Raw genomic sequence first — 27,698 nt, 5'->3', positions numbered from 1 at the left:
ATCGTGATTTTGCTGTAACAATAACTCTCAATGTACATATGGGCATTTTAGCATTGTAGTCATGTTTGCTTGAAGAAATGTGTTTAGTTATTCATTTGCTTCTTTTATTTATTCTCCTGTCAGAAGAGAGAGGTCTTTGCAACAACAACCTGAGGCTGGTGAGAGACCACACAACAGAGCAGAGGTACAAACTAAAACATGCTGTTCAGTCATCTGAAAACTCATCTCGTAGGTGCATCACATCCTTCTTTGACTACTTTCTTCACCCAAATTAACCACGCTCTCCTTTATCTGTTTCCCAACCTGATGGCTCAAAACCTGTTTAATTGTACATGTGGGCACCATATACAACATATGACTGTTAAGACTTCAAAAACTTTTCCTTCCCACAATAAATTAAGCAGCTTTTATCCAGCCATACTTCTGGCACACTGTTCCCCTGTTAAAATGAACAGACAGGACTGTCATCTTGTAAATAATAGTGTAAGTAAAATATGAATACTATTGACCTCTGCTGGTGAGCACAAGGTATTACAACACAAAACAGATTTTCAGTATCAAGCTTCAGTACTTTGGTTTTTTTTGGTTTAGCAAATTAGGCTGAACACACTCATGGTCCTGTCATGCTGCAGTGCAGTAACAGTCTTATTTACTACCTTAAGTCACACCTGAGTTCTGTTTGTCTTGTAAGCAGTACATGGAAAATGTAAAAGTCCTCTTGTCTATGTGGCAGGAGACAGATGAACTTCATGCGAGCGTACAGTGCGTTAGGAACCAGCCAGAGGCTCTCTACTCCAACTTCAGCCCAGCTCAGCCCCTCAGAAACAAGGAGGAGGTTGTTTACGCGACCCCCATCTTCAACAGTGCCGCAGGGTGAGCAGCTCTTCACACAGGACAATCTTTGTTGCTGTTTAATTTAAATAAAATACACATTCAGTTTGAAAGTGTCAGAGAATTTAATCTCACATTTTTGCTGTTGCATGTGTCTTTTTATGGTTTTATGTTTCTTGTTAAGTGTTTAATTATTGATTTCTTCACAGAACAAGGCGTCAAGCAGCTGTGGAGGATGTATCTGCCCTGTACAGCAGAGTTAATAGAAGCCACTGAGTGTGATGACAACATGGATCTGTGGTCTGTATTTATGCATGGACTTTCGATGGGCCCATTAAATTTTTCCTCAAGACAGAATTGGTTAAGAGTGCAAAATTAAGGCAACAATATTTCATTTATATCTTATATTAATGAAGGACAGGTAGATTAAATATTAGATACCTCTCTAACGGTTACATTAAAACCTTCATGAAAGTAGGATTTATCACAGGACAGTTGTGTTGAACGGCATTAGTTTTAGATCAGTGTACTTAATAATACACTTCCATCTTTTCAGGACAATGTTTTTTTTCTTGTCTTTTTTTTTTACTGTTTTGATTATTATATGATCACAACTGTTACAATGTAAGTCATTCACATCTATTGCCAATATTTTTATGCTCATTTTCTGAATTTGTATTTTATTGTCATTTCAAACTGAGTATTTACATTTCTTTACATGTTTTGTATTGTTTTTTCTTGCATGGGAAATAGTGAGTAAGACTCCTTGTGTTTGGCCTGATGAGTGACAGCTTGGAAACACTTGTACAAAATGTAAATGGATATAAACTTTATTTTTAGCTGCATTTAAGTCTTTGACATGGAGTTTGTATTCCAATCTGATTACATCTTTTTGAAGTTGTAAAATCTTAAATGAAAAGCGCTCCATCATTTTGGGGCATGCATTAACTTTGAAAACAACAGTTTTTAGCAGTGAAACAGAAACCAATCTGTACACATGATGATGCTAACAGAGCTCATAGCAGGGCAGAATGTCATTTATCCAGTTTGTCTCTTACTAGTCTGAAGTGTGGTGATTGAGAGTTTGTGAGACCATAAATATTATTTCTCATTAATGTTAAAGTTTAAAATTATTAATAAATAGTTAAAGGACCACAAGACAAAGGTTTATCTTAAAACAAAAGTATTTGCTGTATCATTCATCTTGTTCATACTGGACATTTAGAGAATTAGACAAACAAAGTGCTCATCTCCCAAAGTTACTGTCCTTTTAGTACAAACTCCCCACTTTGTGTTTACAGGACAGCGTTTCTTCCTGAGCTGCCGTGACAGAGGGGACAGGGACAGAAGAGGGAATATCCTAATGAAGAAGACTGTAATAGACTTCTAACTTTGTTTGTCTAAACCAGACATCATATTAGGATCAGATACTAATTGGAGTGTATTTCTGCACAGACTGAGGACTGCTTGTTCTGAATCAGCAATTTTCTTAAAAAAGTCAAATCTTCATGTGGCAGATAAAAGTCTGCTGAGCACCTTCTGATTCCATACAAACAGTTAGTGATCCACAACTCAAAGAAAGACTCCTAAATTTCCAATAGTTCCTTTTGCAAGCACAGAAACAAATGTTTAATATATGAACTCTCCTTCAGAAAGCAATGAGGTGATCAGTAGCAGTAGCCAGCTGCCCACAGAGGTAACCACACCTGCCTGTAAAATCTCTCAAGCTGTTTGTGTCTGTGAGGGAATTTAGGCCAGGTTAATGGAGGTGACCTGTCACACTTAACCTGTCTTCTTGCGTCTCGTGTCTCACGCCTCATGTCTCTGGCAGGGTGCTGCTGAAAACGACACAAAACCGAGGAAGTTGACATGATGTGGACGAGTTTAGAGTTGAATCAATATACACCACACGCTTAGTAAATTAATTTTATGAATTCAATTGGATCTGAAATAACAGTGGTTTTATTTATCCGCTTTATTATACACTGCTTACAAATTGTATGTTGTATGTTGTATGAAGAAATGCAAATCCCAACAGCTTAAAATGATTTAATATTATCGTGGTTTAAGGTTAAAGTTAGGGAAGCGGTTGGTTTTAGGCATTAGTGTTTATGCTTAGGGTGAGTTTCCAGGAAATCAATGTAAGTCAACACAGTGTCCCCTCAATTTGTGTGTGTGTGTGTGTATGTGTGAAGACATTTGAAACCCCAGTACATGAAGTGCTATAAATAAATGTTTCTTACTTACAAGTTGCCAGATCTAGATAAACCTTTGGAGGTGATGCAATCTGCCTCTCTGGCCTTTTCACAGTATGAGGTCTGTGGGGAGAGAATCAAGCTCCATATGCTGGTCTAATCCAGTCCAGGTGGTCCTGTCTGCTCCTATTAGAAGAGCTTGGGACCAGAGGAGCCTCCACCAGGCTGACTTTAAATCAGAGAGGATAGCTGAGCTAATATGATACTGTGCTTACATAAAAATCACCCAGGATTTGCTCTGCCTCTGACTGCCGGACTCCAAAATTGAATCTGAAGTAATGATGCATTTTTATGCATACTAGTCCATCTAAATCTGGTTAGGTTGTGTCAGTAGGTTGTCAGGAGGATCAGAGAGCTGATCAATCAACGGCACTTTATCCCTATTAACCTGCTAACACGTCCTGTTTTTTCAGGTGAAGGAGCAAGAGCAGAAGTTGTGGAACAAGTGCACTGAAGAAGCAGGCGAATGCTGCTCAAGTGTTTGCATGTAATATTCCTTACAAATTGATGGTAGTTCCTTCAGTTACGAAAACTATATCAAATGCTCCTTTTGTTAAATGAAATGATCTTGAATACAGTTGTTATAAACTTCAATCAAGGCTTCTGAGCACATTCCATGATCAGTGATGGCAATGAAAATAACCATGAATAAATAAATAAATAAATAACCTACACACAAACAGTCACAAGTACTAGTAATGTTGGGGTGTAAAGTGACAACACACATTGAGTCAAAAAACAAGTTCAGATCTTCACCAGCCTGTTGGACAATTACACTCCTTGCATCAAATCAAACCTGGGTTTTATAATATTTGTGGGGTTTGTTTCTAACCTCCTATGAGCCTACAATGGGTGGGGTTACCTACATCAGGACAACTTCATAAAGAAGCATGTGGATAGGGTCAGTAACCCCTCTTAGGTTTCCTTATCGCAATATTGTTGCCTAAGACGTGCTTAGCAGTTATGAAAAAATATCAGTTTCAGGCGATCAAAGTTAATTTCATGTGCGAGGTGTTTCATAAATATACAGCATGTAAGATTGGCTGAAGACATCGAAAGTGCATCATATTCTGTACTTTTAAAGCAATCGTATATTGAATATGTTACCACCTTGATTTCATCTTAGAGCTTTTTATACTCAAATGAATCACTTAACCTTTTTCAGTACTAGACTCATCTGAACCTGCAGACCTGAACAGCCACAGCATCAAACAGTGTTTCTCAGCAGTTGATGGTTTAGAGCATTGCAATAATGCATACTTGTGTTAAGTTGGGGGACTAATAACTATCGAAGCAGCAGAGGCCGAGAAATCCTGACTTTTACCCCCTAGTAGGAGTTAGGCTATAATGAATCTAAAATCTCTACATGCTACACTTCCTAAAATGCAACTCAAAACCATTTCTCACTAAAAACGCTGTGTTAACGTGTTACCCAATGAGCATCTCTCCGTCTTCTACCAGAGCCATGTTTTAAAGGCTGTGTAGAAGTTCTCGTTCCAAGTAAACTGACCTTCATGTGTAAATTTCCCCACCCACACTTTGCCTGACAGTCTGGGGATTTCAACTGGCAACTTGTGAGTTACAAACCTACATTTCTGAGCTCTTTCTGGAACTTGTTGTGTTGTCCTGTGTGGTGATAATCCCCACCCATCTGGCACCTTCGGTCAGCAGGCTGAAACAAACTCTACCAAGTATTTGCAAACATGATCTGACCCAGGTTTGTAATCGTGCAGCTGTTCACTTGAAGTCACAGCTCTGCTCTCCCATCAGACAGCTGATCTTCTTCCACCAGGTCTTCGAGAGGCTCTTGATCTTATCAGGAGTCTTCTTCCTCAGAGTCAGCCTCTGCTGCTGGATGCTACAACTGTCTGTTTGCTGGATGCTGGCCAAGATGGCTGAATCAAACGCATCCTTAAGGTTCTTCTGCGTCAGCGCCGAGCACTCTGCAAAGCTCACCGCCCCGAGCTCTTGCGCGAGCAGCTGGCCCTCCTCAGTGCCCACCGGCTGCTGCTGGTTCTGCGCCAGGTGAATCAGCACGTGGACATCTTCTCTCAGGTCCAGCTGGGTGCCAACGAGGACCAGGGGTGCGCCGGGACAGTGCTGACGGATCTCGGGAACCCACCTTTCAATCAGGTTGCGGAAAGAGCAAGGGCGGACCACGCTGTAGCAGAGGAGGAAAACATCTGCGTTCTTGTAGCATAGTGGTCTAATGCGATCCAGCTCATCCTTCATGAGGCAAAGCAGGAAACAGAGAGGCCAGGTTAGAATCAACTTGGCTACTTGCAGGAAAAGGCATTATTCCATATACTTATTGTTGTCAACAAATGAAATTAGAGGAAAAACTCTAAACCAACAATGAGTTAATGTGTCTCAACACTTTCTGACCTCCTGGACCTGTCTGTGGCTTTCGGGGCTATAATAGGAAAAAAAAGTGGTTCATTTGATGTTTTGTCTGAAATCAAAAGTTTTTATAGTTATTCTGAACAGCCACACTGGAAGGTGGAGCAAAGAGATGGCCATCAAAGAGAGGAGGGAGAATAATTCAAATATGTGAATAACGTGGCCCATTTTCAAGCAGTCTCTGGAAGACGTTCATAGGGTGGCATTCGGTTGTTTACATTCAAGCTGACAGAAATAAACGTGTGAAGAATGAAAAAAAATAGATCTGGAGAGAGAAGTTCAGTCCCTGGCTATTTTCTCTACTCCACACGTCTAACCAATCACTGCATGAAGTGAGTGTGAATGTCAGATCACCAGTTTCAGAAAGATACAGAACTGGAAAGACACTGCACCCCCATATTGTGCAAGGAGAGCAGTGTTTTTTTACTGAGCATGTAAATCTTTGAAAACACCTTGCAAATACACAGTTACATACATGCAGGCTCAATAATTTCATAAAACAGCTGGTCACTATAGATTTGAGCAAACATAATTGAAACAGGAGGAAATAGAGCATGTTAGGGACTACTTTCAGTTTCGGATTAATTGGAGCACTAATGAGTATTTGGGGCAGCAGGTCTGTGTATGTGGGATTGGCTCTAAATAAACTACTACTACTGTGAAGCTGAAGTGATCACTGGAGCTCAGATGACTGACTCACCTCACAAATGTTTTCCCTAAAGAATTCACCAATCAGAAGCCAACTTCAGACTGTTTCTTTTTTCTTTTATGTTTTTAAAACATTTTTAAGGGTTGATTAACCCAAATTCCCTTGAAGTTCTCACTCACCTCTAGTGTTATCTGCCATGTAGATGGGTTTGGTTTAATACGCCTTGGTTTGTCTCTGTTTCTGAGATTTCTGGATAATATTTCTTTGCTGAATCCGCTTTCTTCTGAAAAAATGGTCTCTATAAAAACTGTAGACATGAGGTCTGTGTAATATCCAGAGCAACAGGTTACACTGTTTCTGGAAAGACTTTGCTGTAATTTAGATAAATCAACCCTTTAACTACTAACTTCTTTTGTTTTTAAAGGCACTAAACTTTGTTTCAGGTGTTAACAGGGGAAGCTCCTATTAGGAGAAACTGGATGGTGTATAAGTTATTTTGAACAAGGTGGATCTCAAGGTGACACGTGGGCTTAACTTCTGAATGACAAATTCGGTTTATTCCAGCAGGGGGCGATGTAAACTGTGGAGTTACAGGACTACTGGGCACTGGGAGGCAATTCAATCTAAAGGGGTCTTGAAAGACTTCATTCCAGGACTAAAAGCAGGCTGCAGGGGACAGCGAACACAAACACAGCAAGAACTGCCAACATATAAGAATAACATCAAGTACTGACAAACACTTATTGATCACTGATGACTTACATTGATTGATCCATCAACCAGCCCCCATTTCTATCATGAGAAACAAATGCAAAAAGATGTAAAAAGGAGAGTAGCTGAGTGATTAGATGCATACTTACATGCACCTGTTATACAGCTGCCACATGTTCAGGTAGCCTATGTTACATCTAAGTTTATGTATTTATGAGAATATTCAAACTCTGGAAGAGAGAAGGTGTAGTTCACCTGTCCAGCCGTGTCACAGAGTTGCAGTCTCACTGGTTTTCCGTCAACCACAACCATCACTGGGAAAGATAAAGAAAGCTGTTACTTTATGTGTTTGACATTTTCTCCACCGGTCTCCCTGTAAGGTAAAACAAACATGGACAAATTCTGCAGGTTTTTAAACGTAAACCTGACATGTAGCCTAACCAACTAAAAGAAAACAAATTAGATAAAATCCTTAAACCTTCAGGTGTGCCTAAAGCGTGTGCGTAACGCTCCAAATCAACTCCATGCATGTCAAACATTACCGGTAAAGTTGTCAAACGCTGTTGGAACATATTCTGTCGGGTATCCGTTGGTGGTGTAGCTGACAATGAGGCTGGTCTTGCCCACCGCTCCGTCTCCAACCAGGACGCAGTTCACCTTGCGCTCAGGTGCGGAGCCGGACCGCCGGCGCTTTACGCTCAAAGGGAAGTCCCGGTTCTTTAAGCGCCGAGTAGGGACTGGGGGACAGTCTCCCCCGCACACCGGTTCCGACACACGGCGCGGCTTCTGCTTCCCGACATCCTGAGGTAGCATAGCTCTGTCTTCGGAGAGGGAGATATTTGTTTGAATTGTCTGATGGTTCAGAGTGGTTGGAGACTCCCTGCGCGCTCCATCTTTTTGACAACAGGTCTCTGTTGCTGTTAGTTTATAAAAGGCAACATAAAACGCCAAATGATTCTTAGTCTAGGTGTTTCATGTGAGCCGTGGCAGAGATTTGAAGCGCTCAGTGGCACAGCCGTCGGGTTTCTCCGCTCAGCAGGAGCTCCTGATTGGCATTCTCCCTACATCTGCTGTGGTCGTGATTCCTAAGAGGCTTACCGAGCAGAGCGCCATATGAAGCTCCAGAGCTCTCCAAGTGAAATGAAATAAGCTTACTGGAAACCTTTATCCAACAGACTAAAATATACAGTATCGTGTCTCCTTCTTGAGCCAATTAAACGATGGAATTCAAACTTTGACAGTGGATTTATTCATTTTGTGGTGTTTATTTTGAGGAGGGTCAAACTGTAAACACATAAATAGGTTAATTTTAGTCTTTTTTAAATGTTACAAAAAACCCATGACTAGGGATTACATACACTGCAGTTGTCCACCAACAGTGTTTTAAAATGCATTTTATTTAAGTATCTTCCCAGATGGAGCTCCTTAGAATCTGCCACCTGCTAACCTAATGATAAGTAAAGGAGTGAACACATGACAATCACACACAAATAGATATTCTAGATAAATTTTCTTTACCAGTCTGACTCACTACTTGTGTCCAATAACCTCCATTCAATCCAACATTCCCATATTTAACTTCCAGGCTGTTTACAGGGAAATATGTAGAAGCGATGTGGCTGACTGACGCCCCCTAGTGATGGACCTGTGTGTAGGGACTGAAGAAGCAGGACTGGATGCAGCATGAATCATCATTTATAATTACAGGTTTTGAGGCCTGAAACTGTTGCATTAGTATTCAAAATTGTTTAAATAAGGTAACCCTTTTCACCCCGTAAGGAACATTCCTCTTGTTAATGTGTACGAACCTCTAAACAACTGTCTTAAACATCTCTATAAAGGACTCCTTGATTATTTGACTGTAAGCAGCTCTTTAGACCATTCGCCAAATCTACCCTGTAGTAGCAAACATAAAGAATTCATTTAAATAATTAAATGTCATGAAATGTTATCATCTAAAAATATATATAACAATGAAAAATATACATTAATTGCAGGATTTTACAAAACTTGCAGTTTTTCTTTAGGTAGGAACCTTAATTATTGAAGATTATGATTGATCTGACATTAAGTGGCCTCAGAAATTAAACTAACCTTCTTTTATTCTCTCATTACAGACAAGATGAGCAGAAAGCATCACAAAACCCAGCCGGCGTTCATGTTGAACAGAACTAAAAACACCAGCAAGTGGGAGTGAAACCATACCGTTCTATCTATCTCTGAGATTTAATATCCCACAGTAATCATGTTCTACCCAGGGTTTCATGAGGTACTATTTTCTACCAAAAACAAACTTTAACTCATTAAAAAGTGCAGTAATTTTCCAGTAGATCATGTGAAAATACAAGGTGAAAAGAGAATTTTAACATTATTCTAGATGAAAAATGATTCAATATCCTCTATACCGAACCACTTTTTAAAATCATTAAACTTGCATATTTTGCAGAGTTCCTTTCTTTATCTGTGGCTCGTTTCATTTTTACGTGATTGTGTTTTGTGTGTCTGTGCACACAATTGCTTGTAGTTTTGGTCCAATTTCAGTATTTCATTGTTTCATAATAAATACTGCTGAAGAAGAGCAAAATCATCTTTTAGTGCTGTGAGCACCAGTATATATGTGTATATGTATATATTGTAAATGCTGTTTGCTTCTAGGTATCAGGGGTCCAAGAAATCTCTTCAGATAAACCAAACTCACTTCAATGGCTGCAAAGCACTAGAGGTAAGTGGGAAAATGTTATTTTATGATTTGGGTAAACTGACCCTTTAAACAGCTTAATCTGTGCGATGAGTAAAAACTTTCTGTATACTTGTGACAAACTGCACTCCTAAACCTAAAACCAAGTCTTAACACTCTGCATGCCTTTAGAGAACTGAGCACTGCAAAAAAATGTCCTCACTTCCCAAAGATGTCCATAGTCTCATCATCTAAGATTAAATTTGGTCCCCATGAAGATAGACGTACAACAGCAAACTGTCTCTCCGATCCTCAACGGTGTAAATCTGCTAAAAATAATCTTTAACCAGGCGCTGACATCACTGCTTAATAGGATTAATGAAGAGTCAGTGAAAAACAAAGATCTGTGAATGGAGACATCGGGCAGCCCTGCTCCAGAAGCTGGCACAAAACCCAGAAACCCATATACCCTGTCAACACACACACACACACACACACACACACTCACTCACATGCAACATACAAAGCTGCTATTCTCCTCATGTACAAACAGTCTCCCTCCTCCTCCTCCAACATCTGATAAACTAGACACCTAATCAGAATCTTTGGGGACCCCGGGCCTCCTATTGGGGTTTGCAGACCAGGCAAATACATTAACTCAATTTAGAGTTTGGGATTAAGGACCCACCCCTCCCCCCTTATAACACACGCACACACACACACACAGATACAAACACACACCATCAACTCTCCTCCTCCTCCTTCTCCTCTGCCTTTCCTTTTTTTTCTCATCTCTCTTTTTGATGGGATCAGCTGAGCGCTACATTTTCCTCTTCTTCCCCTGCACCCTCTCTCCCTCTCTTTCCCTCTCCCTCTCTTTCCCTCTCTCTCTCTCTCTCTCTCCCTCAGGGGACTGGGGTGCTCGGACTCTATAGTTATGGGCCGGGGCCATCTGTCACCGTGCGCATTCACGCAGCCACCAGAAGGCCGCAACATGTGCAGATTTAAATGGAGAACCCAACTTTCCCAGGACACACAGGCCTGACCCCGGCAGCCGCGGCAACCCCCCCACCATCACCCGGTACCTCCCCCCTCCTCCTCTTCCCTCCTCCGTCCCACGACTATCACCATCCTGCATCCCTAAAACCCAGACCCCACCCACCTGCCACACCCTCCTCCAACACCACCAAGAAATACTGTCTGCATGTGAATCAGTGAATTAGAGCCCCCCCAAACCTCCTGGACCAATCACCCCAGGAGAACCCCCCCCCCCAGAAGTGTGCATGTGTGTGGTGTGCGTGGTAATGGCTATGCAGCAAGCACCTTCTTCATACATTATGATGGATTTCCACCTTCCGCAGCAGCTGATGGTGAAGGGGGAGGTGATGGAGGAGGTGGGAGGAGAAGGGGATAAGGGCAACCCCTGGTGGATGTGTGAGAAAGAGAGAGATCAGCTGATTGGTAAAACTGATTGTGAAGGAGAGAGGGAAAGGAAAAAGGGGAGTGTGAGAGGGTTGAGCAGGAATATGAGAGTGTCTGTTGTGGTTTTTGTGGTTGCGAGGAGGGGTCGATGAGGGGGATGAAGGGTGGGAGGGTAACAGGATTGGTCTTGTCTGTGGGACCCACAGGGAGGACAATAGGACCGGCGGGGGTGGGGCGAGTGTCACACGCTTTTGCTTTGTGGCTCGGTCAACAGGCGTGTGCCACGGGTGTCGTCTCGCCTCCCCTCGCCTGCTGTCCGACTCCGGGGAAGGACCGGCAACCATGAGAACCAGGGCCCTGGGCCCTTTAATGGGGGGGCGTGCTGTTTCTTATCAAAGATGGACAAGCCATCATTACAATCATCATTAGAAGCTGCACAATGGAGCACGGCTCCCTTAGCTCTGGATGGGAAAAAATCCTCCTACAGAGCTGCAAGGCGGTGGTAGTGGGGGATGAAATCAAAAATAAGCACAAAAAAAAAGAAAGTCTGAGAGAATGTGTCTATTTAGTGAATCTGCGACAGTTGCGTCTGGAGGCTCATCAGGTGCAACTGAAAGACTTTAGCTTCAAATAAACACGAAAACAGTGACAAAAATCTGGCATAAAACTTAAAAATTAAATGACACTGTTTTGTCCTGAAACAGGGATCCCTCTTCTGGTCCTCTTTCTGTGATGCCTCCCTCTCACTGGGGCGAGTTTTTCATGAACCGAATTGAGGGACTTATGCCATGTCATATAGGATTGGTAGTAGAGATGGGAAAGATTCCCACGTTGGTGACTTGGGAGTGTTCACAACTCAAGATGAGTGAGTGCAGCGTTGGTTGTGTGAGGATTAAAAATACTTTATAAGGTAAACATAGTGCTACATCAATTACATTTGTGCTTAATGACCTTGAATGGACTTGATATGAGGCATCAACATTTGTTTGTGAGTTTCCAAGCCACAAATTACAACTTGGAAGTCTAAAACCAGTAATTATGGACAACATGAACACGGAAAAAGGATAGAGGGCGTCATATGCTACAATTAATCAATTAAACCTTTATTGATTAGGTGTAGCATATGATCTAAACAAGATATTTGCATGCTCCGTGACAAGTGTAAAAATGCTGAACTGGCCCAGGTCTCGAACCAACTAAACACCTATTGAAGATTTTGTAATGGCACTCTTTAATCTTAGCTATCATTGAAAACAACAAATGAGGGCATTTCTTTAGAAATAATGGCGTTTATCTCTCCAGTAGAGCTGCAGAGACTTGAGAAAATATGCCAAGAAGCACTGAAGCTGTTCTGAAGGTTCATCTAGAGACCCAGCTCCTTATTAAATCACTTTATGTTAGGTTTGGAGTACACCTGAACTGATAAGGGTGGCTGTTAAAGAGATTAACACAATTTATCTGATTTGATAACTCCAGTATCAGTGTCTGCATAATGAATGATGGACATTGCCACTTTTATGGTTTGAGGCTAAAGGTTGAAGTCTGGATTTGATTTCCTCAGATGAAAAACAGTCAAAGTGAAAGAAAAACTATTAAAATCTCCTTTCACTTTGAAGAATCGAGAAGAAATTCACAGCTGGGGTTTTACATCATTGATGTAAACAAAAAGGACCAGAGCCTACATACAATGCAGCTCCTTTTTTCTTTTGAATCTCGTCAACAAACTGCATTAAATTTTGCACACTCAGAACCGAAATGGGAGTCATATTTGTCCAGGTTACCGTGTCGTGCACCATAACCTTACTCAGTGTTTGTCATCATTAATGTTTTGCCGAAAAACATGTTACTCTGCTGTGGCCTTTCTCAAGAGCCTCCTCCAAGTCCTTTTTAATGCTCTCCGCTGGCCTGTGGCCCTGGCCGCAGGGGGCATTGTCATAGTGCTGAAGGTGGAGGGGATACTGGGAGGAGGTGTGTGTGTGTGTGTGTGTGTGTGTGTGAGTGTGTGTGGGGAAGAGGGGGGCATGACGCTGCAGCAGTGGCAGCTGGCAGCCCAGCTTGCAGGGGCCATCTCTTCACAATGGAGAGTCTTCCCCCTGGGGCCAGTGATTTAGGACAGGGCTCTCTGGACAGGCCCCTGGAGAGGAGGAGAGAGGACACTGGCTTTGGAGGAACGCACCCACCCTCCCTCCCTTCCTTCCTCCCACCTTCAACTCCCCTCCTTGTCTCTTCTTGTCTTGTCTAAAGCCACCCCCAGCTCCTCCACACACACACACACACACACACACACACTCCTGACACCCTCCACTCACCCCACCGTGGCTAAGCTCTCTCCTGGGACGAGCAGCCAGGCCTCTGGACAGGGAGCATTCCTGAGGTGTAGCACGCTAACACTAGCTGGACACAATAGGGGGACAACAACAGGTGCGTGTGGATCCTCTGTCGTCCAGCGGCAGCTGAGAGATAGGGACAGGGGGCTATTATGGTGTTATTATCCACTGCTGCCCTACCGTTGGGCTGTTGGACCTCTTTTCTCAAACAAAAAAAGGCTTTTTATGTGTAACCTGGTCTTGTACTTACCCTTCTCCAACAAGCCTCTCTTTCATCCTCCTACCCCAGCTAGCACCTGCCGCCCATGGGCCCTCCAAACAAGCCCAACGGCCACTTATCCCAGGACTGGATTCAATTCAATCGAACCCCAATTGCAAGAAAACCTGAGCCCACTTGTTTAAAACACCCACCACTTCATATTGGAGCCATAGAAATTATCCAGGCAGCCACCTCTGTACACCACCCAGCCCCCTCCCTCCCTTCCTCCCTCCCTCCCTCCCTCCTCTGTCCGTCTGAATTATGTTATGTCTCAAATGAGCAGTCATACAGCAGATTGTTTGGTGCAGCCACTTGATATAACTGGTGACAATGCCTCTAACAGAGCGAGTGTCCTGGGGGGATAGGCAGTATTTGGTTACTGCATCCCTGATCTCTCCCCATTGTGGTGGGCTCTGGGTCCCATGGAAGGTTGAAAGGGGTTTTGGGAGGGGGACATGTGCGCATATGTGGGCCCACAACGCAGGTGCCTACATCTGTTCATTTCTGGGCAGATGCTAGTGGTTGTAGAGATAGAGAGGGAGAGTTAGAGAGAGAGAGGGGAGGGGAGGTGGACTTCTTCCATTTACTCTCCCATCATTCATACTGGTGATTAAACAGATGGAACCAAACAGAGAACAGCACATCTTCTGGATCCAAAAAGACACAAATCATCCATGTGTTTTGTATTATTTAACATCAAATCCACTACATAGATACATGTATTTTGGTCTGGGGTTGTTTTTCATGGATTGAACTTCGGGAGTTTATTTCCAATGGAAACATTTCTAATGCTACAGCATAAATGTATTTTAGAAATAGTGTGCTTCCAACTTTGTGGCAATATTTTTTGTTTGTCCCTTTCCTGTTTTAACATGACACTACCATGGCGCACAATGCCAGGTCCATGATTTTAAGTCCAATTTTATTCCCAATTCAAAGTAAATTAAAAAATCTTTGGGTTTTGGACACTTCGATCAAACACAAAAAGCTACCAAAAAGATATCTCGTTGGGTTCTGAGATTTTTTAAATCTGAAACAATTAATGAATTTATTTTGCTGACTGTGAGCCAAGCATTATAGCCCAACATCAGCGTAGAAGCGGAGGCTATTCTAGCAGCAGATTAATGTCAATCATATATGGGTTTAGTATTTGGGTGTCCAAATGTAGTGTTTATGATACAGGTGTTTGCACATCAAAAATCAGGTGCTGTTCATGGCAGTGACCTCAGTAGAACAAAAGATAAGTGATTTTATTGTTTTATGATTTTATTGGGTTTGCTTTAATTGTATTGTGGTACAATAAAATCAACAAACAGAGCTTAGTGTGCTTATCCTCACCTCTACTTTTATTTTTACTTTTTGGTCAATCAGCCTGCAGCCACTCCTGTAAATCACATCAGATGGATGACAAGTGAAATGAAAACAAGGCTACAACTACGCTGACTGTGAGGCTTTTAGCTAAATGCTAATATCAACATGCTAGCATGTTCACAATGGCAATGCTGACATGCAGATTTAATATTTATCATGTTCACTATCTAAGGTGTCAGCACGCTAGCATTTGCTAAGTGGCACTGTACCAATCCAATCCAAGCTGTTGAGATATTTCAGTCTGGCGGGTCGGAACAGCTTCAGTTCCTTATCACAGAGTCTCTGGAACTCTACTGGAAGAATGTAACACCATAACCCAAAAGATATACCTTCATTTGGTTTTTGGATGATAGTGGTGGTGGACTACAAATGTCTGACATGTCGCTCCAAAATCTCACATAGGTGTTCAGGTGGGCTGGGAAGGCCATAGCTAGGGATTCACATCATTTTCACACTCATCAAATCATTCAGCGAGCTCTGTGGATCAGAGGTCAGCTGGGCCTCCTCGGCATTTTTACATATCACAAAGAGCACCTGTGTGAAAGCATATGCATTTTTTGGGGTTTCTCCACTCATTTATTCACTTTTTTATTTGTCACCTGTGATATTTGCATACTATTCTTATAGGCCTGTGTCTGAGTTAGATATAATATATATGTATATAGTGTAGGGACATTTTGAACTTTTGTGACACTTTTCTAAATTTTAGATAGATTTTTACACAAACTTCAGGTATGTGACACTCATGGAACTCACAATGACCTTATTTGCTTTTTAAATTTATTTTAAAAATATCCCTATAATAACCCTATATTCTTAGAGGAACATGAATACCCAGCCATGCGCTTTCATCTCATTAATATTTTTTTCTTATAAAAACCTCATAAAACACTATATAGTTTATGTTTGTTTAACCCTTTAGGTCGTCATCATTATGGCAGGTTGATCTCTCATCAGCACCAACTTGAGTATTTGTTGTGGGTAAACGTATCAGTTGTTGAATTATCGATTTTATTCATAGGGGCCAGCATAAGTTGTGGAGCGTCACCCGGGGTGCGCGGCAGATGTGTTTCCATAAACATTGGCACGCGACTGGCCACGTACAGCTCCCTCTTTACCTCCCCCTTAGGTCCCCAGTGTCTCTGTGCGCACACACAAACACACACACCATCCCCTCCCTACTCACACACACACTTATAGCGCACACACACAGACACACACACACTTATAGGCGCGTCTCTGGGCCCCCCACGTAATTACTGCGGCACTCTTCCCATAAACTTAAGCTCAGCACGTCTCCAGTAACTGCAACGTATGCAAATGAGACAGCAGCCCGTACCGGGAGCTTCGAGTAACCGTGGGAAGCCGTGGGGAGCCTCGCGGAGCCATGTAGAGCCCTGGGGAGCCGCGGATCTGGCCCGTGGCCCCCTCTTCCAGCAGCTGGCCACAGTAATCTGATCTGGACACAAAGGAGCCTGTTGATCTCTGTGTTTCAGCAGGTAAAACAGGCGAACAAGACAGAGAAAGACGTCCAGTTCTAATCTTAAATCATAGGTCTCGACGAAAAGATAAATAACTTGAAGATAAAACTAACCTATAAAACATTTTAATCAAGTATAATAAAGCACTCACTATTGAGTCACAATTGAGTTACATTAGAATTACGTGGTGATTATTAGATTAATTTTCGTCATGTCAATTACAGTCATTAAGGACAGGGTGGTGGGGGGCGGGGGGGGGGGGGGCGTGCCTATAAGCATCTGAGAAAGTGTTGATTCAAAACCTGCCATTTCCTTGAAGCCTTTTAGTAGGCTGCTAGCCTACGTTTTAGCACGGGTGCCCTCTATAAGACACCACTCCCTCCCTCCTCTCAACTCCATCCAACCCTGCAGTGTTGGCCTGCTGCCTTGCTCCTCCTGCATCATTCAGAGAACGGAACCACCAACCCTTGCACCATCTCTGGCTCAACTCACTGCGCTCCACCCAGTGGGTAATCTTTGAAGATGCGTCAATTTGTCCTGCATTGATGAGGTATCAGTGTATAAAATCAATTGATCATCACACAGCATAGCGCACTCCCTCCCCCTTCTCCCAATAGCCGCTTATGATCGATATCGTGTGATGCGCGCTGTGTTTACGTTCCCACGAGTGACCATGTGGTGTCTCCTCTTCTGGGACCAAAAAAGGAAAAAAGCCCTCCTGGCTTCCCCCTCGCCATATGGCCCCGGAGGGCCCATACCGTTACAGGTCCTTTAACATGCTTCCAGTTGAGTGTAGACGGAGCCCGGTGGACAGAGGCGCATAGAGACGTGCGCTTCAGGCCGGAGGAGGGAGGGAGGGAAGCATGGAAATAAACGTCGTTTTCTGGATGTGGAAGGGGGGTTAGTTAGTGGCAGATGGCTTGTAAGGGTCTGTCCGCGTCTGAAGGCGTGTCGTGGTCCTTCACTGAAGACCCCCTTCCTCCCTCCCTCCTGCATTCACAATCAATGGAAATTAAAGCGCAGAGAATGGATGAATAGTCAGACCCCGAGTCACCCTTTTTTGTTTGGCGCAGCTACTGGTGGGCAGGAGTTAAACTACAGCAGCCCCCTACAGTAGCACTTTAGTTAAACAGTCAGAGCTCAGCCGCAGCATCTTGGCCAGGAGAAAAGGGGACAGAGCTTAGGCCTATATTGAGGGGACAACTGGGTCCAAACTGCGCAGGGTTTTTATCTTAGTTTCACAAATTCAGCTCCTGGTTGAGTTTGATTTCATCTCTACTTTCAGTTCCCTCTGGTGCTCTTTCTGGTTAGTTTCTTTGCAGTGGTGTTCTGCTTTAGATTTTTAGTCAATCTTTTTGTTTTTCTGTGGTCAAGTTCACAAAATCTGCCGCAAAGGGAAGGCCTATTAGTAGGCTAATTCATTAATGCTTATTATGAGTTGTATCAAACGGACTGGCAAATGATAGAGGTTCAGTTTCCTTTTGTGGAAGACGTTTCAATATCAATTTTGTTTTAGTTTCCCCCATTATGCGTAGTCTATATCCAGACTTTTCAACCAAGTTAAAGCTTCAAGTAATTTGATCAATACAAACTCTGCATGGTTAGGAGGATAAGCCTGCAGCTCATCATGATTTTACTTTCTGGGTATTAAAAGTTCAGATATTTTAAAGGTTCAGAGCGGCACCAAGCTGAGAGATGCTCTATAGATAACTCTATGGAAGCTGTAAAACATCTCAGACTATCTCCCTTCTAAAGAAGTCTCTTCTTTCCCTGAGTGAAAATATAATTGATGTTTTTGTCTCTATCAGAGGTTAATTGTGATGGTCACGGTTGAGCCGGGGTTTGGTTTGAAAAATAGCCCGGTGTGAAAGGAGAGATGGACAGGTTTATTAATGGAGGAGGACTTTGTTTGGATGCTGCTGCCATTGATTAGAGGTAATAAGTAACTACGGACACATCAACCATGTTTTGTGACATGAGAAGTGAAGGTAATTTGGATGAGAAAGGGAAAGCATGTCACGTTGTGGGGGGAGGAGGGGCTGACCGCCTCCCACGACAGCCGCGGTGTGGAAGACGGATCACAGCAGCAGGTAACGGACACCGGCGAGACGCCAGAAAACAGCAGCCGTGATGTGCATATCTGAACACAGTGACGTAATGTACGTGCACGGTACGGTAGCCCGCGCGTGCAGCTTGCTATTGGCCTCATTATGCAGCAGAAAAATCACACTTCTAATGAACGACCTAATTAAGAAACAACCCCCACCTCCAGCTCCTTAATCACACGCGCGCGCAAATGCATGTGCACACACCACACCGAGGCACAAATAGTTAAATAATGGCCCACGTCGGCCTATGTTTTTCCCTCCTCGCGCTACGCAGGATTTGGTCAATATTTAAAGAATAATAGAAGAAGAAAAAGCAAATGTATGCGATATTTGTCCGGTTATTTCCTTTGATGTGAAGTGAAAAGTGTGTTTGGAAGGAGGGGAGAGAGTATTGTGTATAGGACGTGTGGGCGCGCGCTCAGCCAAGGGAGGCGCGCGCACGCTGTTATTGAGGGGAGAGCAGGTGCTGGCCGAATTACCATACAGCTGAGGGGGGAGAGAGAGCAAACTTATTCCTTCACCACACACACAATAACAAAAGTTCCCCCTCATGTTGGCCACGCGAGCGACTCCGATGCACGTGCGCGCGCACACACACACACACACACACATTTATATACATGCACACACGCGTTTTTTTTATCTTATCCCAAAGAATGAGAAGAAGGGGACAGCAAAATGGAAAAGCAGGAGTCCAGCCCCTCAAGTCATTTACCTCACCACACAGCTCTGCCAAGGAATGTTTTCTTTAGTCTTTGAGTCGATTCAAAGCATCAAATTCTTCCCAGAACCAGAAATACCTAAATTTAGAGGGTGAGCAGACAAGGCAAGAGGAAGGAAGAGGAGAATGAGAAGGAGGGGTGTTAACAATTAACTGAGTCAGGGTCTGACCAAGAAACATTTTTCTCTCTCTCTCTCTCTCTTTTCTCTTCACATTTGTATTTGGGTTGGTTTGGTTTGGCACATCTTAAGACGAAAAAAAAAAGAAAACAAAGAAGTTTGTCCAGTGAGGTAACAGCTGGAGGGATCAATTCAACCACATGCCATTAACAACCCGTGAGAAGGAAATTTGGCATGTGTAGGTTGTTCAAAACTCTTTGATTTTAGTTCAGTGCTTCTTGTTTCTACAGAGATTGACTGAAACACTCGAATCATTTAACTGATATGAAACCCATTTCTGATTCCCAATCGACACTAAAGTAAACAAAAAGTAAATCTGATATCCTCCTGTTCCTGTAGATTTTAGGGTTACCCCCTATATAGATGATCTCTTCAACCTGAGAATTAAATTAGGCATGCTGAAAGATTCTGTTCACTTTAAAGAATGTCGAAACCACATTATTTATCCATTTTCATCAACAGCTTATGTGAGTCTTTTCCTCAACATGTGGGAGTCACACGGCTTTCTTTCTAAGTTTCACTTCTTATTTGGTCGAAATACTTTCACATCTCCATTTGGGGCTACGATATTTACGCTGTATGTGCTTCAGGGGTAAAAAGAGGCTGTTGTGGTAGTTGCATTGTCAAGACCCGGGCCAGATTGGGAGGTGAAGTCGGGGAGGAGGCGGAGGAGGGGTCCATTTGCATGTTATTACCATAGCATGTGTCAGGCCGTATATAACAGGCTGCAGGCGGCCTTGGCTGGAGACAGACGCACAGTTCACAGTGAAGAAAGACATTAGGAGGAAGAAGTAAGCATGTTGGACCAGTGACAAATCTGTCCTTGGGTTAGACCAAGACCTTCAAACAAAAAGCTACTTCCTAAAATTTGTCACTTTCTTCACAAAACAAAACAAGGAAACCATCTTTTTCTCTTTACGCATTGGATTAATATTTTACAACGGAACTGGAGGACTTGTCTGATTGTTATTCCTCACTGCGCAGTCGCTCAAGTTCACATATCTTGTTGTGTGATTTTATTTTTATTTTGAAGGTTTGGGATTTATCCTTTTTTGTTCCTCTGGACATGAATGAGAGTAGCGTGGCTGACAGCAGCAGCACTTGATGAGAAAACCCCGTGAGGCGACAGAAACGTGCTCAATGCATCTTCCTCAGAGGGATTGAACAGGAGGAGGCACTCTGAGGACAAGCAGAGCCCCGAGACTTTTTACTTTATTTATTTATTATTTATTATGTATTTATTAAATATGGGGCGCGCCATCCTGTTGACTCTTACCGTCCTGTCCATGTTGCTGTGCCAGGTAAGCTACTGAATCTCTATTTCTTCCAAACAATGACCCATGACTCCCCCCTCTCTCACCCTCCCACACACTCATACACCAGCGGTACTGTCTGTATAGTTAATGATGAGTTGCTTTCGTCCGCAGGGGTTTTGTTCGGGAGTTTTTGAGCTGAAGTTGCAAGAGTTCCTAAACAAGAAGGGGGTACAGGGCAACAAAAACTGCTGCAAGGGAGGTCTGACCTCGTCTTTCCAGCAGCAGTGCGAATGTCAAACCTTCTTCAGGATCTGTCTCAAGCACTACCAGCCCAACGCCTCCCCGGAGCCTCCGTGCACCTACGGCGGCGCCGTGACGCCAGTGCTCGGCTCCAACTCATTCCAGGTCCCCGATGTCATCCCAGAGAATTCATTCTCTAACCCCGTCAAGATTAACTTCGGCTTCACGTGGCCGGTAAGTACAGACATTCATGTCTATTTCACTACAGTAGAAGTGAAGGCAGCGAAATCGCGCCATTTCTTTTGTAAATCCGTGCGTAAAAACGCGCAGCGGGACGATTTCTGACCACAATGTAAGGGCGGAGAGCGCACAAAGTTTACAGGTATTTAGTTTCACCGGATCAGGTTAGGCGGTTTGCATTCAGCACAATGAGTGTACGGCACAATCGCCTCAGGCCTTTGCTTGATGTTATCACCACATCTCCGCTGGCCACCTGTCTCATGAAGCCATTTGTGTTCCCAGGGGACCTTCTCGCTGATCATTGAGGCATTACACACAGACTCCAAAGACGACCTCTCCACAGGTAGGAAATAAACACCCTTCCCTTTTCAATTTTTATCACATCAGGCGCGTTTCCATCCCATAACCCTTCACTTTCTACCTCCACGTGTGCACATTAGAAAATCCAGACCGCGTTATCAGCACCATGATCACCCAGAGGCATCTAACGGTGGGAGAGGACTGGTCTCAGGACCTGCACACCGGCGGCAGGACGGAGCTCAAGTACTCGTACCGCTTTGTGTGCGATGAACACTACTACGGAGACGGCTGCTCGGTGTTCTGCCGGCCGAGAGACGACGCCTTCGGCCACTTCACCTGTGGAGAGCGCGGGGAGATTGTGTGCGACTCCGGGTGGAAGGGACAGTACTGCACTGAACGTGAGTAGCAAGACTTTGTTATTGTAATGGAAGCATTTAGGCTACAGAAGTGTGTGTGTGAGTTGCCGGAAACTTAAATATATTTTATGGCACAATACACGCTCACATTGGATGCAGAGGACATCACTTGAGATATGACACTATAAAGTGGCTTTAGAATTAATATTAACATATAGGAAAACCTATGAGTATTATTTGTTGTAAATGTAAAGTACAAAAAGTTAATTTCTATGTTAGTTCTGTAATTAGATCCTCTGAGTGCCGTTAGAAGGTAACTTGTGCGTAAACACCACACGCACCCCTCCTTTTCCTCACACGCGCGCACACACACACACACACACACACACACACGACCACTTGATTTATTCTAAGGAAAGTTTTGGGGAATAATCTCACGCGTGCCATAAATTTACATGCTACCTTCCGATTCGTTACTCTCGGAGTGGGTCGGGCGCTGATTGGTCGAGGCGGGGGAGGTATTGTTTGAAGTGGGCAGCTGCCGGCAGAGAGGAGACAATGGAGCAGCTGTCGCGCACTGGCAACACACTCGCCAGCTGTCCACTCTTATCTGTCCCAATCCGAGACATTAAGGGGAGTGTGTGTGTGTGTGTGTGTGTGTGACAGAGAGTGAGAGAGCACAGAATGAATAAAAGAGTTTTGACCCGCAGCGAAGAAGAAAAAAAGAGGGTGGTGGGGTGGGTGGAAGGGGTCTGTGTGAGTGTGTGTACACTCTCTGAGGTACACACATTCACACACTCCCTCCTTTGTCTCAGCACTATGTTAAGCAGAAAATTCTTCCATGGTGATCAGGAGATCGAGTTTAAGGTAATAGCTAATTGGTTTAGGAGCACACCTTTTCTCTTACTTTAAAGACTTTGTTGGGATTTAGGTGATACGTTTTATATGTTCCAGAGCAAAACCTAATAAAGATCCTGTATTTAATTTTTTTTTCAAAGTGTCTAAAAAGTGTGTTTTTTCTTTCTCTTCCTGTACAGCGATCTGCCTGCCAGGCTGCGATGAAGAGCACGGCTTCTGCGAGAAACCTGGAGAGTGCAAGTAAGTGTTCTCCACCAGTTCACTGGGGCATTAATTAATTAATTAGTGGGACGTATTAAGTAATGTGAGTGGACTGACCGGTGTTTCCTCCTAATTGGACAACAACAGGTGCAGAGTGGGATTCAAAGGCCGCTACTGCGACGAGTGCATTCGTTACCCAGGCTGCCTCCACGGGACCTGCCAGCAGCCCTGGCAGTGCAACTGTCAGGAGGGCTGGGGGGGACTCTTCTGCAACCAAGGTGAGGAGAGAATGTGGTGAGAGTTGGAGGTTAAGGAGTGATGAGGAGAGACAGGAAGGAAAGGAACCAGAAAAGCACTGAGGGTGATTTGCTGGTCGAAAGACGTCTTAAAAGTGAGTTTTTTAGAAGTTGCATAAAACTCGAGATTCAACTTGATGAAGCAGGCCCCGTTTGGAAAATATTCATTGAAATGCTGATGGAAACAGAAATTCTAAAACTCACTTCAGCTAAATCAGTGGTTCTGGGTTTAACTCAGTTGTAAGTTGCCACACTTACTGGGAAGAGAAAAATAGGAGACAGAAAGTGGACAAAGTGTTCTTGAGGCCAATTTTTACAATCTTTGCATAATGTCACTTCTCTGGTCTGTCATCACTGAAAACTGCTTAGTAAAGTCTGTACAGAGGCCGATAGGAGAGGAACAAAGTAAGGAATCAAGATACCAACATAAAAGGCGCAAACACTGAGAGAGTAGAGCAGCAGTTGTCTCGAGATGAACAGCAAGGACAGGAGGCCGGCCACAGGAAACAAAAAAACACTGGAAGAAGAGAAAGGGTCAAGTGTGCCAGAGGACAAAAAGACATTCTGTCACTGCTGCTGTTGTCATGCCATGTGTTGTGCTGTGGCTAATCCACATGTGCTGCTGTGTCTTTCCAGATCTCAACTACTGCACTCACCACAAGCCCTGCATGAATGGAGCCACTTGTAGCAACACTGGTCAGGGCAGCTACACCTGTTCCTGCAAGCCCGGCTTCACTGGGGCCAGCTGTGAGATCCAGGTCAGCGAATGCGCTGGAAACCCCTGTCGCAACGGAGGAAGCTGCACTGTAAGTGTTGTTTGGCCTTCTTAAATGATCTTAGAATGAGAATAGCAGGACATCCTGTGAACTGCTGCTCGGTGCCAGCGATGTATAAATGTGACCTGGCACATTTGTCACATTATAAAACGATCAAACAGATACAGCATGCAGGATTTTCAGATTGAAAAGGGTTTGTAGCAGCTGCAGACACATCTCAAGCCTGTTCTATTTTTTCCTCACAGGATTTGGAAAACACATACACCTGCACTTGCCCTCACGGTTTCTATGGCAACAACTGCGAGCTGAGTGCCATGACGTGTGCTGACGGCCCATGTTCCAATGGAGGCCGCTGTGCTGACAACCCTGACGGAGGCTACTTCTGCCAGTGCCCCACAGGATACGCAGGGTTCAACTGCGAGAAGAAGATCGACCATTGCACCTCCAGCCCCTGCTCCAATGGTAAGAGTGACTGACCACGTAGACTGTGTAATCCCATAGAAATTGTATTTACTCCAAACAAAAGTCAAAATATGTCATTCCAGTGTTCAGATCAAACATTTATGCCACTCCTTATCTCTGTTCTCAGGTGCACGTTGTGTGGATCTTGTCAACTCATACCTGTGTCAGTGCCCAGATGGTTTCACTGGCATGAACTGTGACCACACTGGCGACGAGTGCTCTATGTATCCTTGCCAAAACGGCGGGACGTGCCAGGAAGGTCTTAACGGGTACACCTGCACCTGTCCACCGGGATACACCGGCCGCAACTGCAGCTCACCCATCAGCCGCTGTGAACACAACCCTTGCCACAACGGCGCCACTTGCCACGAGAGAAACAACCGCTACGTGTGCGCATGTGTCCCTGGCTACGGTGGCAGAAACTGCCAGTTCTTGCTTCCAGAGCACGCTGCGATGCGCGGGTCAGAAGTGCCCTGGATGGCCATCGGGTCCGGTGTGGCCCTGGTGCTGCTGCTGCTGGCAGGATGCGCTGTACTTGTTGGATTTTTCCGATCAAAAGCCCAGCGCGGCGGTCAAGTAGAAACCGCCTGCGAGGGAGAGACAATAAACAACCTGACTAACAACTGTCACCGCAGTGACAGGGACCTGGCAGTCAGTGTGATGCCGACACCAGGCGTAAAAAATATCAACAAGAAGATGGACTTCTGCAGCAGTGACCCTGATGAAGGATCTTCACCAGAGAGGAGCAGCTACAAGAGCCGCCATCCGCCTGCAGACTACAACCTCGTACACGAGGTCAACTATGAGCAGGCGGCTAAAGAGGCCATGCTGGAGGCGGCCTGCGAGGACAAGTGCCAATCCCTGGACTCGTTTGAGTTTGAGGAGAAACGCAGCAAACGTTTAAAATGGTAAACATTTGTTACTGGACAGTCTTAAACAAAATGCAACATTGAGGCTATCAGATTGATGAAACTAACCATGTTTCTGTCTTTCCTAAAGCGATGCATCAGAAAAGAAAGCCCCAGAAATGTCTGCATGTGCGGACACCAAGTACAAATCTGTGTTTGTGATGTCAGAGGAAAAGGACGAATGTATTATTGCAACTGAGGTGAGTTTTTGTATTTTACTTTGTTTTACCTTTCGGTGTAAAAAGACGTCTGTCTGTGGTCATTCGGCCAACAAACACTAATGATTTTTGTCTTTTTGTGTCTCTACAGGTGTAACGAGCCACCAATGGGCTGCCCGTTGCTTATTTGCTCTATGGGAGAGTTTTTATACTCCTTCAGATGCTGCTCTAACCCTAGGGGGAGGTGTCCCGCCTTGAGACTGCTGCTGATACTGAGACGTTTAACTGATATTCAGAGTGAGCTGGTTCTCTACTGGAAACTAAGCGCAGGCAGCGGCGGCCTGTGGGATAGGAACTGGCGGGGCAAAAAATAAAAAGTTTACGGTTGAAAGTAAACTGCCACTTAGCTTTCTGTTCTGTCTGCCTTTTATAGAGGAGTGGGGGTAAAAAATTAAATATAAACGGACACTGTCTCGTGGCAATAACGTGCGATGCTACGATTTTTGTTTTTGCAACATTTGCACCCAGGCCTTTTCTCTAACCCACACGCCGTTGCTGAACGCAGGAACTGCATCAAACGGTGGATGTTTGGCCATACTGGCCTGTTCTTCATGAGGCTGTTCATATGGGCTGTGCACCCATCACTACACCTGTGAAGACTGTATGTATACTTGATCACTGTGTTAACTGAAGTGCGTTTTCTTTCCTAAGCCCTCCAAACCATTTATGACATAGTATTGTTCAATTGTTTTTGTTGTTTTGGGGACATAAAAACTTTGTCTTAATAAAAAAAATGTTGCTTTTTGATACAGATTGTCCTTTTGTAAAATAAAGAAAGAAAAAACAAGAAAAAAGTTATGATTTAATATTATGATTTAATTTAAGTTAATTTAATGGTTTTGTGTTATTTTTATTTTGTATTGTGTATTTGTCATGTTTGTGTTGATTATTTAAGTTGCTTTCTTTAATGATGATATTTGCAAAGGCACTTCAGGTCAATGGGACTTTTTTTTAAGAAAATGTTATTTAAGAGGGATTGTACTGTACAAATTGTTATGTTACTGTCTCCTTTACCGTTTTTGAATGAAGGAATTAGCCAAGACTATTTTTCCAAATAAATATTGCTGAACGTGAACTTTTAATTGCATCCAACTTGTTTTCTTTCATCTGCAAGCACTCTGAAAAACACTTCTTCAGGGGTCTGTGAGCAAAGTAAATCAGTAACATCTGTTGTCTTCCCCTGGCGACCCCATAGTGGGCTTTTCTATGCCGACACTGTTGGCTACTGCCAGAAGTTGAAAGTGTCTCCCTGGAGACGGGAGAGGGGGCCTATTCATAAAAAACAATATCCCCACGCTAGATTTACCACTCCTATTTCTCTTCCTAAAGAACAAGTCAGGTAATTCATGGCTCTAAAATTCAGATCAATGTAAAGTTACGCCTACTGGACATCTAACACACTGGGTTTTGGTTTTCTACCCTTTCTGTTTCCACCAAAAATAACTTTAGTTGCTTCTTTACAACTAATATCTGAATTTCCTTTTAATACTTTAAGTAGTAAGTAAGTTCTCTCATATCTGAACGCAGATAAAAGAGATGATGGTAAAAGAGAAAATAAACTTTAAGTTAAGCCAGTCTACATTTAGATCTAACATGGCCTTTTCTTTTTTACAAGTACGTCTTTAAATCTCCCTCCCTTTTCTTTCTTAATTGCCCCACAAAGACGTTGATTGTATTTAGACACAAATAACTGTAAATCATCAGCCCGGTAGAGTTGGCCTCTGGTGGGGTTTATAACCCTGCGGCATTATGGGAACAGACTTCAGCAGACAATGATGGAATTGACAATGGGGCACACAAAAGGCCACCCTTGGGAGAGCCTGCATGTCCCTCGGCATGCTGGGAGAAAGAGAGTAACAGGAACAGATGTTGTTGAGTAACAGATGCCTTCTGGCCAGAGTTCAGCCACGACCAGCCAGACCTTCAAAGGCCCAAGCTGCAGAGAAAAAAAAAAAGAATATGTATGGGCCTTCAATAAAAGACAGCTTTTACATCGTCTTCCTGATACATTTGTTGGGATCTTGAGATAAGAGAACACCTAAGAGGACTTTTGTGTTGAGTGATGAATATCGACAAAGTCAGTATGGCTGCAGCAACACAAAAAACAATCTATCAACAATGTAAGGAACAAAGAAAAGTTATTTTCACATTTAAACATTTCACATTTAGACAGATCATTTGATCAAACTTTAGGGG

The 27,698-nt window shown here is 43.6% G+C and overlaps 3 protein-coding genes and 1 long non-coding RNA gene across 5 annotated transcripts in view; 2 read left to right on the top strand and 2 right to left on the bottom strand.

Annotated features, from left to right (window-relative positions):
• The first annotated feature begins 19 nt into the window (after positions 1-19).
• Positions 20-1,676, top strand: LOC119899052. The gene is made up of 3 exons (XR_005443697.1): positions 20-184; positions 734-873; positions 1,041-1,676. It is a non-coding gene; the product is annotated as an uncharacterized LOC119899052 (long non-coding RNA).
• A 1,264-nt stretch (positions 1,677-2,940) lies between these two features.
• LOC119898397 (rho-related GTP-binding protein RhoU-like) lies at positions 2,941-7,898 on the bottom strand. 2 transcript variants are annotated; one of them, XM_038712583.1, is made up of 4 exons: positions 7,389-7,898; positions 7,102-7,160; positions 6,898-6,927; positions 2,941-5,312 (listed from the first exon to the last, which is right to left on the bottom strand). In XM_038712583.1, the coding sequence occupies exons 1-4, from the start codon at positions 7,657-7,659 to the stop codon at positions 4,824-4,826; spliced, it is 849 nt and encodes a 282-aa protein (XP_038568511.1). In that variant the 5' UTR covers positions 7,660-7,898; the 3' UTR covers positions 2,941-4,823. The 2 variants fall into 2 exon arrangements, with proteins under 2 accessions (XP_038568511.1, XP_038568515.1); XM_038712587.1 differs by lacking the exon at positions 6,898-6,927.
• Positions 7,899-20,129: 12,231 nt separating this feature from the next.
• dla (deltaA) lies at positions 20,130-26,577 on the top strand. The gene is made up of 11 exons (XM_038711907.1): positions 20,130-20,692; positions 20,819-21,121; positions 21,410-21,470; positions 21,568-21,825; positions 22,821-22,881; positions 22,990-23,120; positions 23,775-23,944; positions 24,160-24,376; positions 24,504-25,284; positions 25,376-25,484; positions 25,594-26,577. Exons 1-11 carry the CDS (start codon positions 20,624-20,626, stop codon positions 25,597-25,599), a joined length of 2,166 nt encoding a protein of 721 aa, XP_038567835.1. The 5' UTR covers positions 20,130-20,623; the 3' UTR covers positions 25,600-26,577.
• The window catches only part of zbtb45 (zinc finger and BTB domain containing 45), a 14,898-nt gene continuing 13,761 nt past the window's right edge, over positions 26,562-27,698 (bottom strand). Inside the window, exon 7 of the mRNA XM_038711979.1 lies at positions 26,562-27,438. Coding sequence (XP_038567907.1) covers positions 27,404-27,438 — 35 coding nt within the window. The 3' untranslated portion in view covers positions 26,562-27,403. The remainder of the gene's footprint in view (positions 27,439-27,698) is intronic.

This window comes from Micropterus salmoides, unplaced genomic scaffold (assembly GCF_014851395.1).
Source record: "Micropterus salmoides isolate LMB-PRFRI ecotype aquatic unplaced genomic scaffold, ASM1485139v1 Ms_hic_scaffold_1, whole genome shotgun sequence".
Taxonomy (NCBI): domain Eukaryota; kingdom Metazoa; phylum Chordata; class Actinopteri; order Centrarchiformes; family Centrarchidae; genus Micropterus; species Micropterus salmoides.
This window is presented reverse-complemented; position numbering and strand designations above follow the sequence as displayed.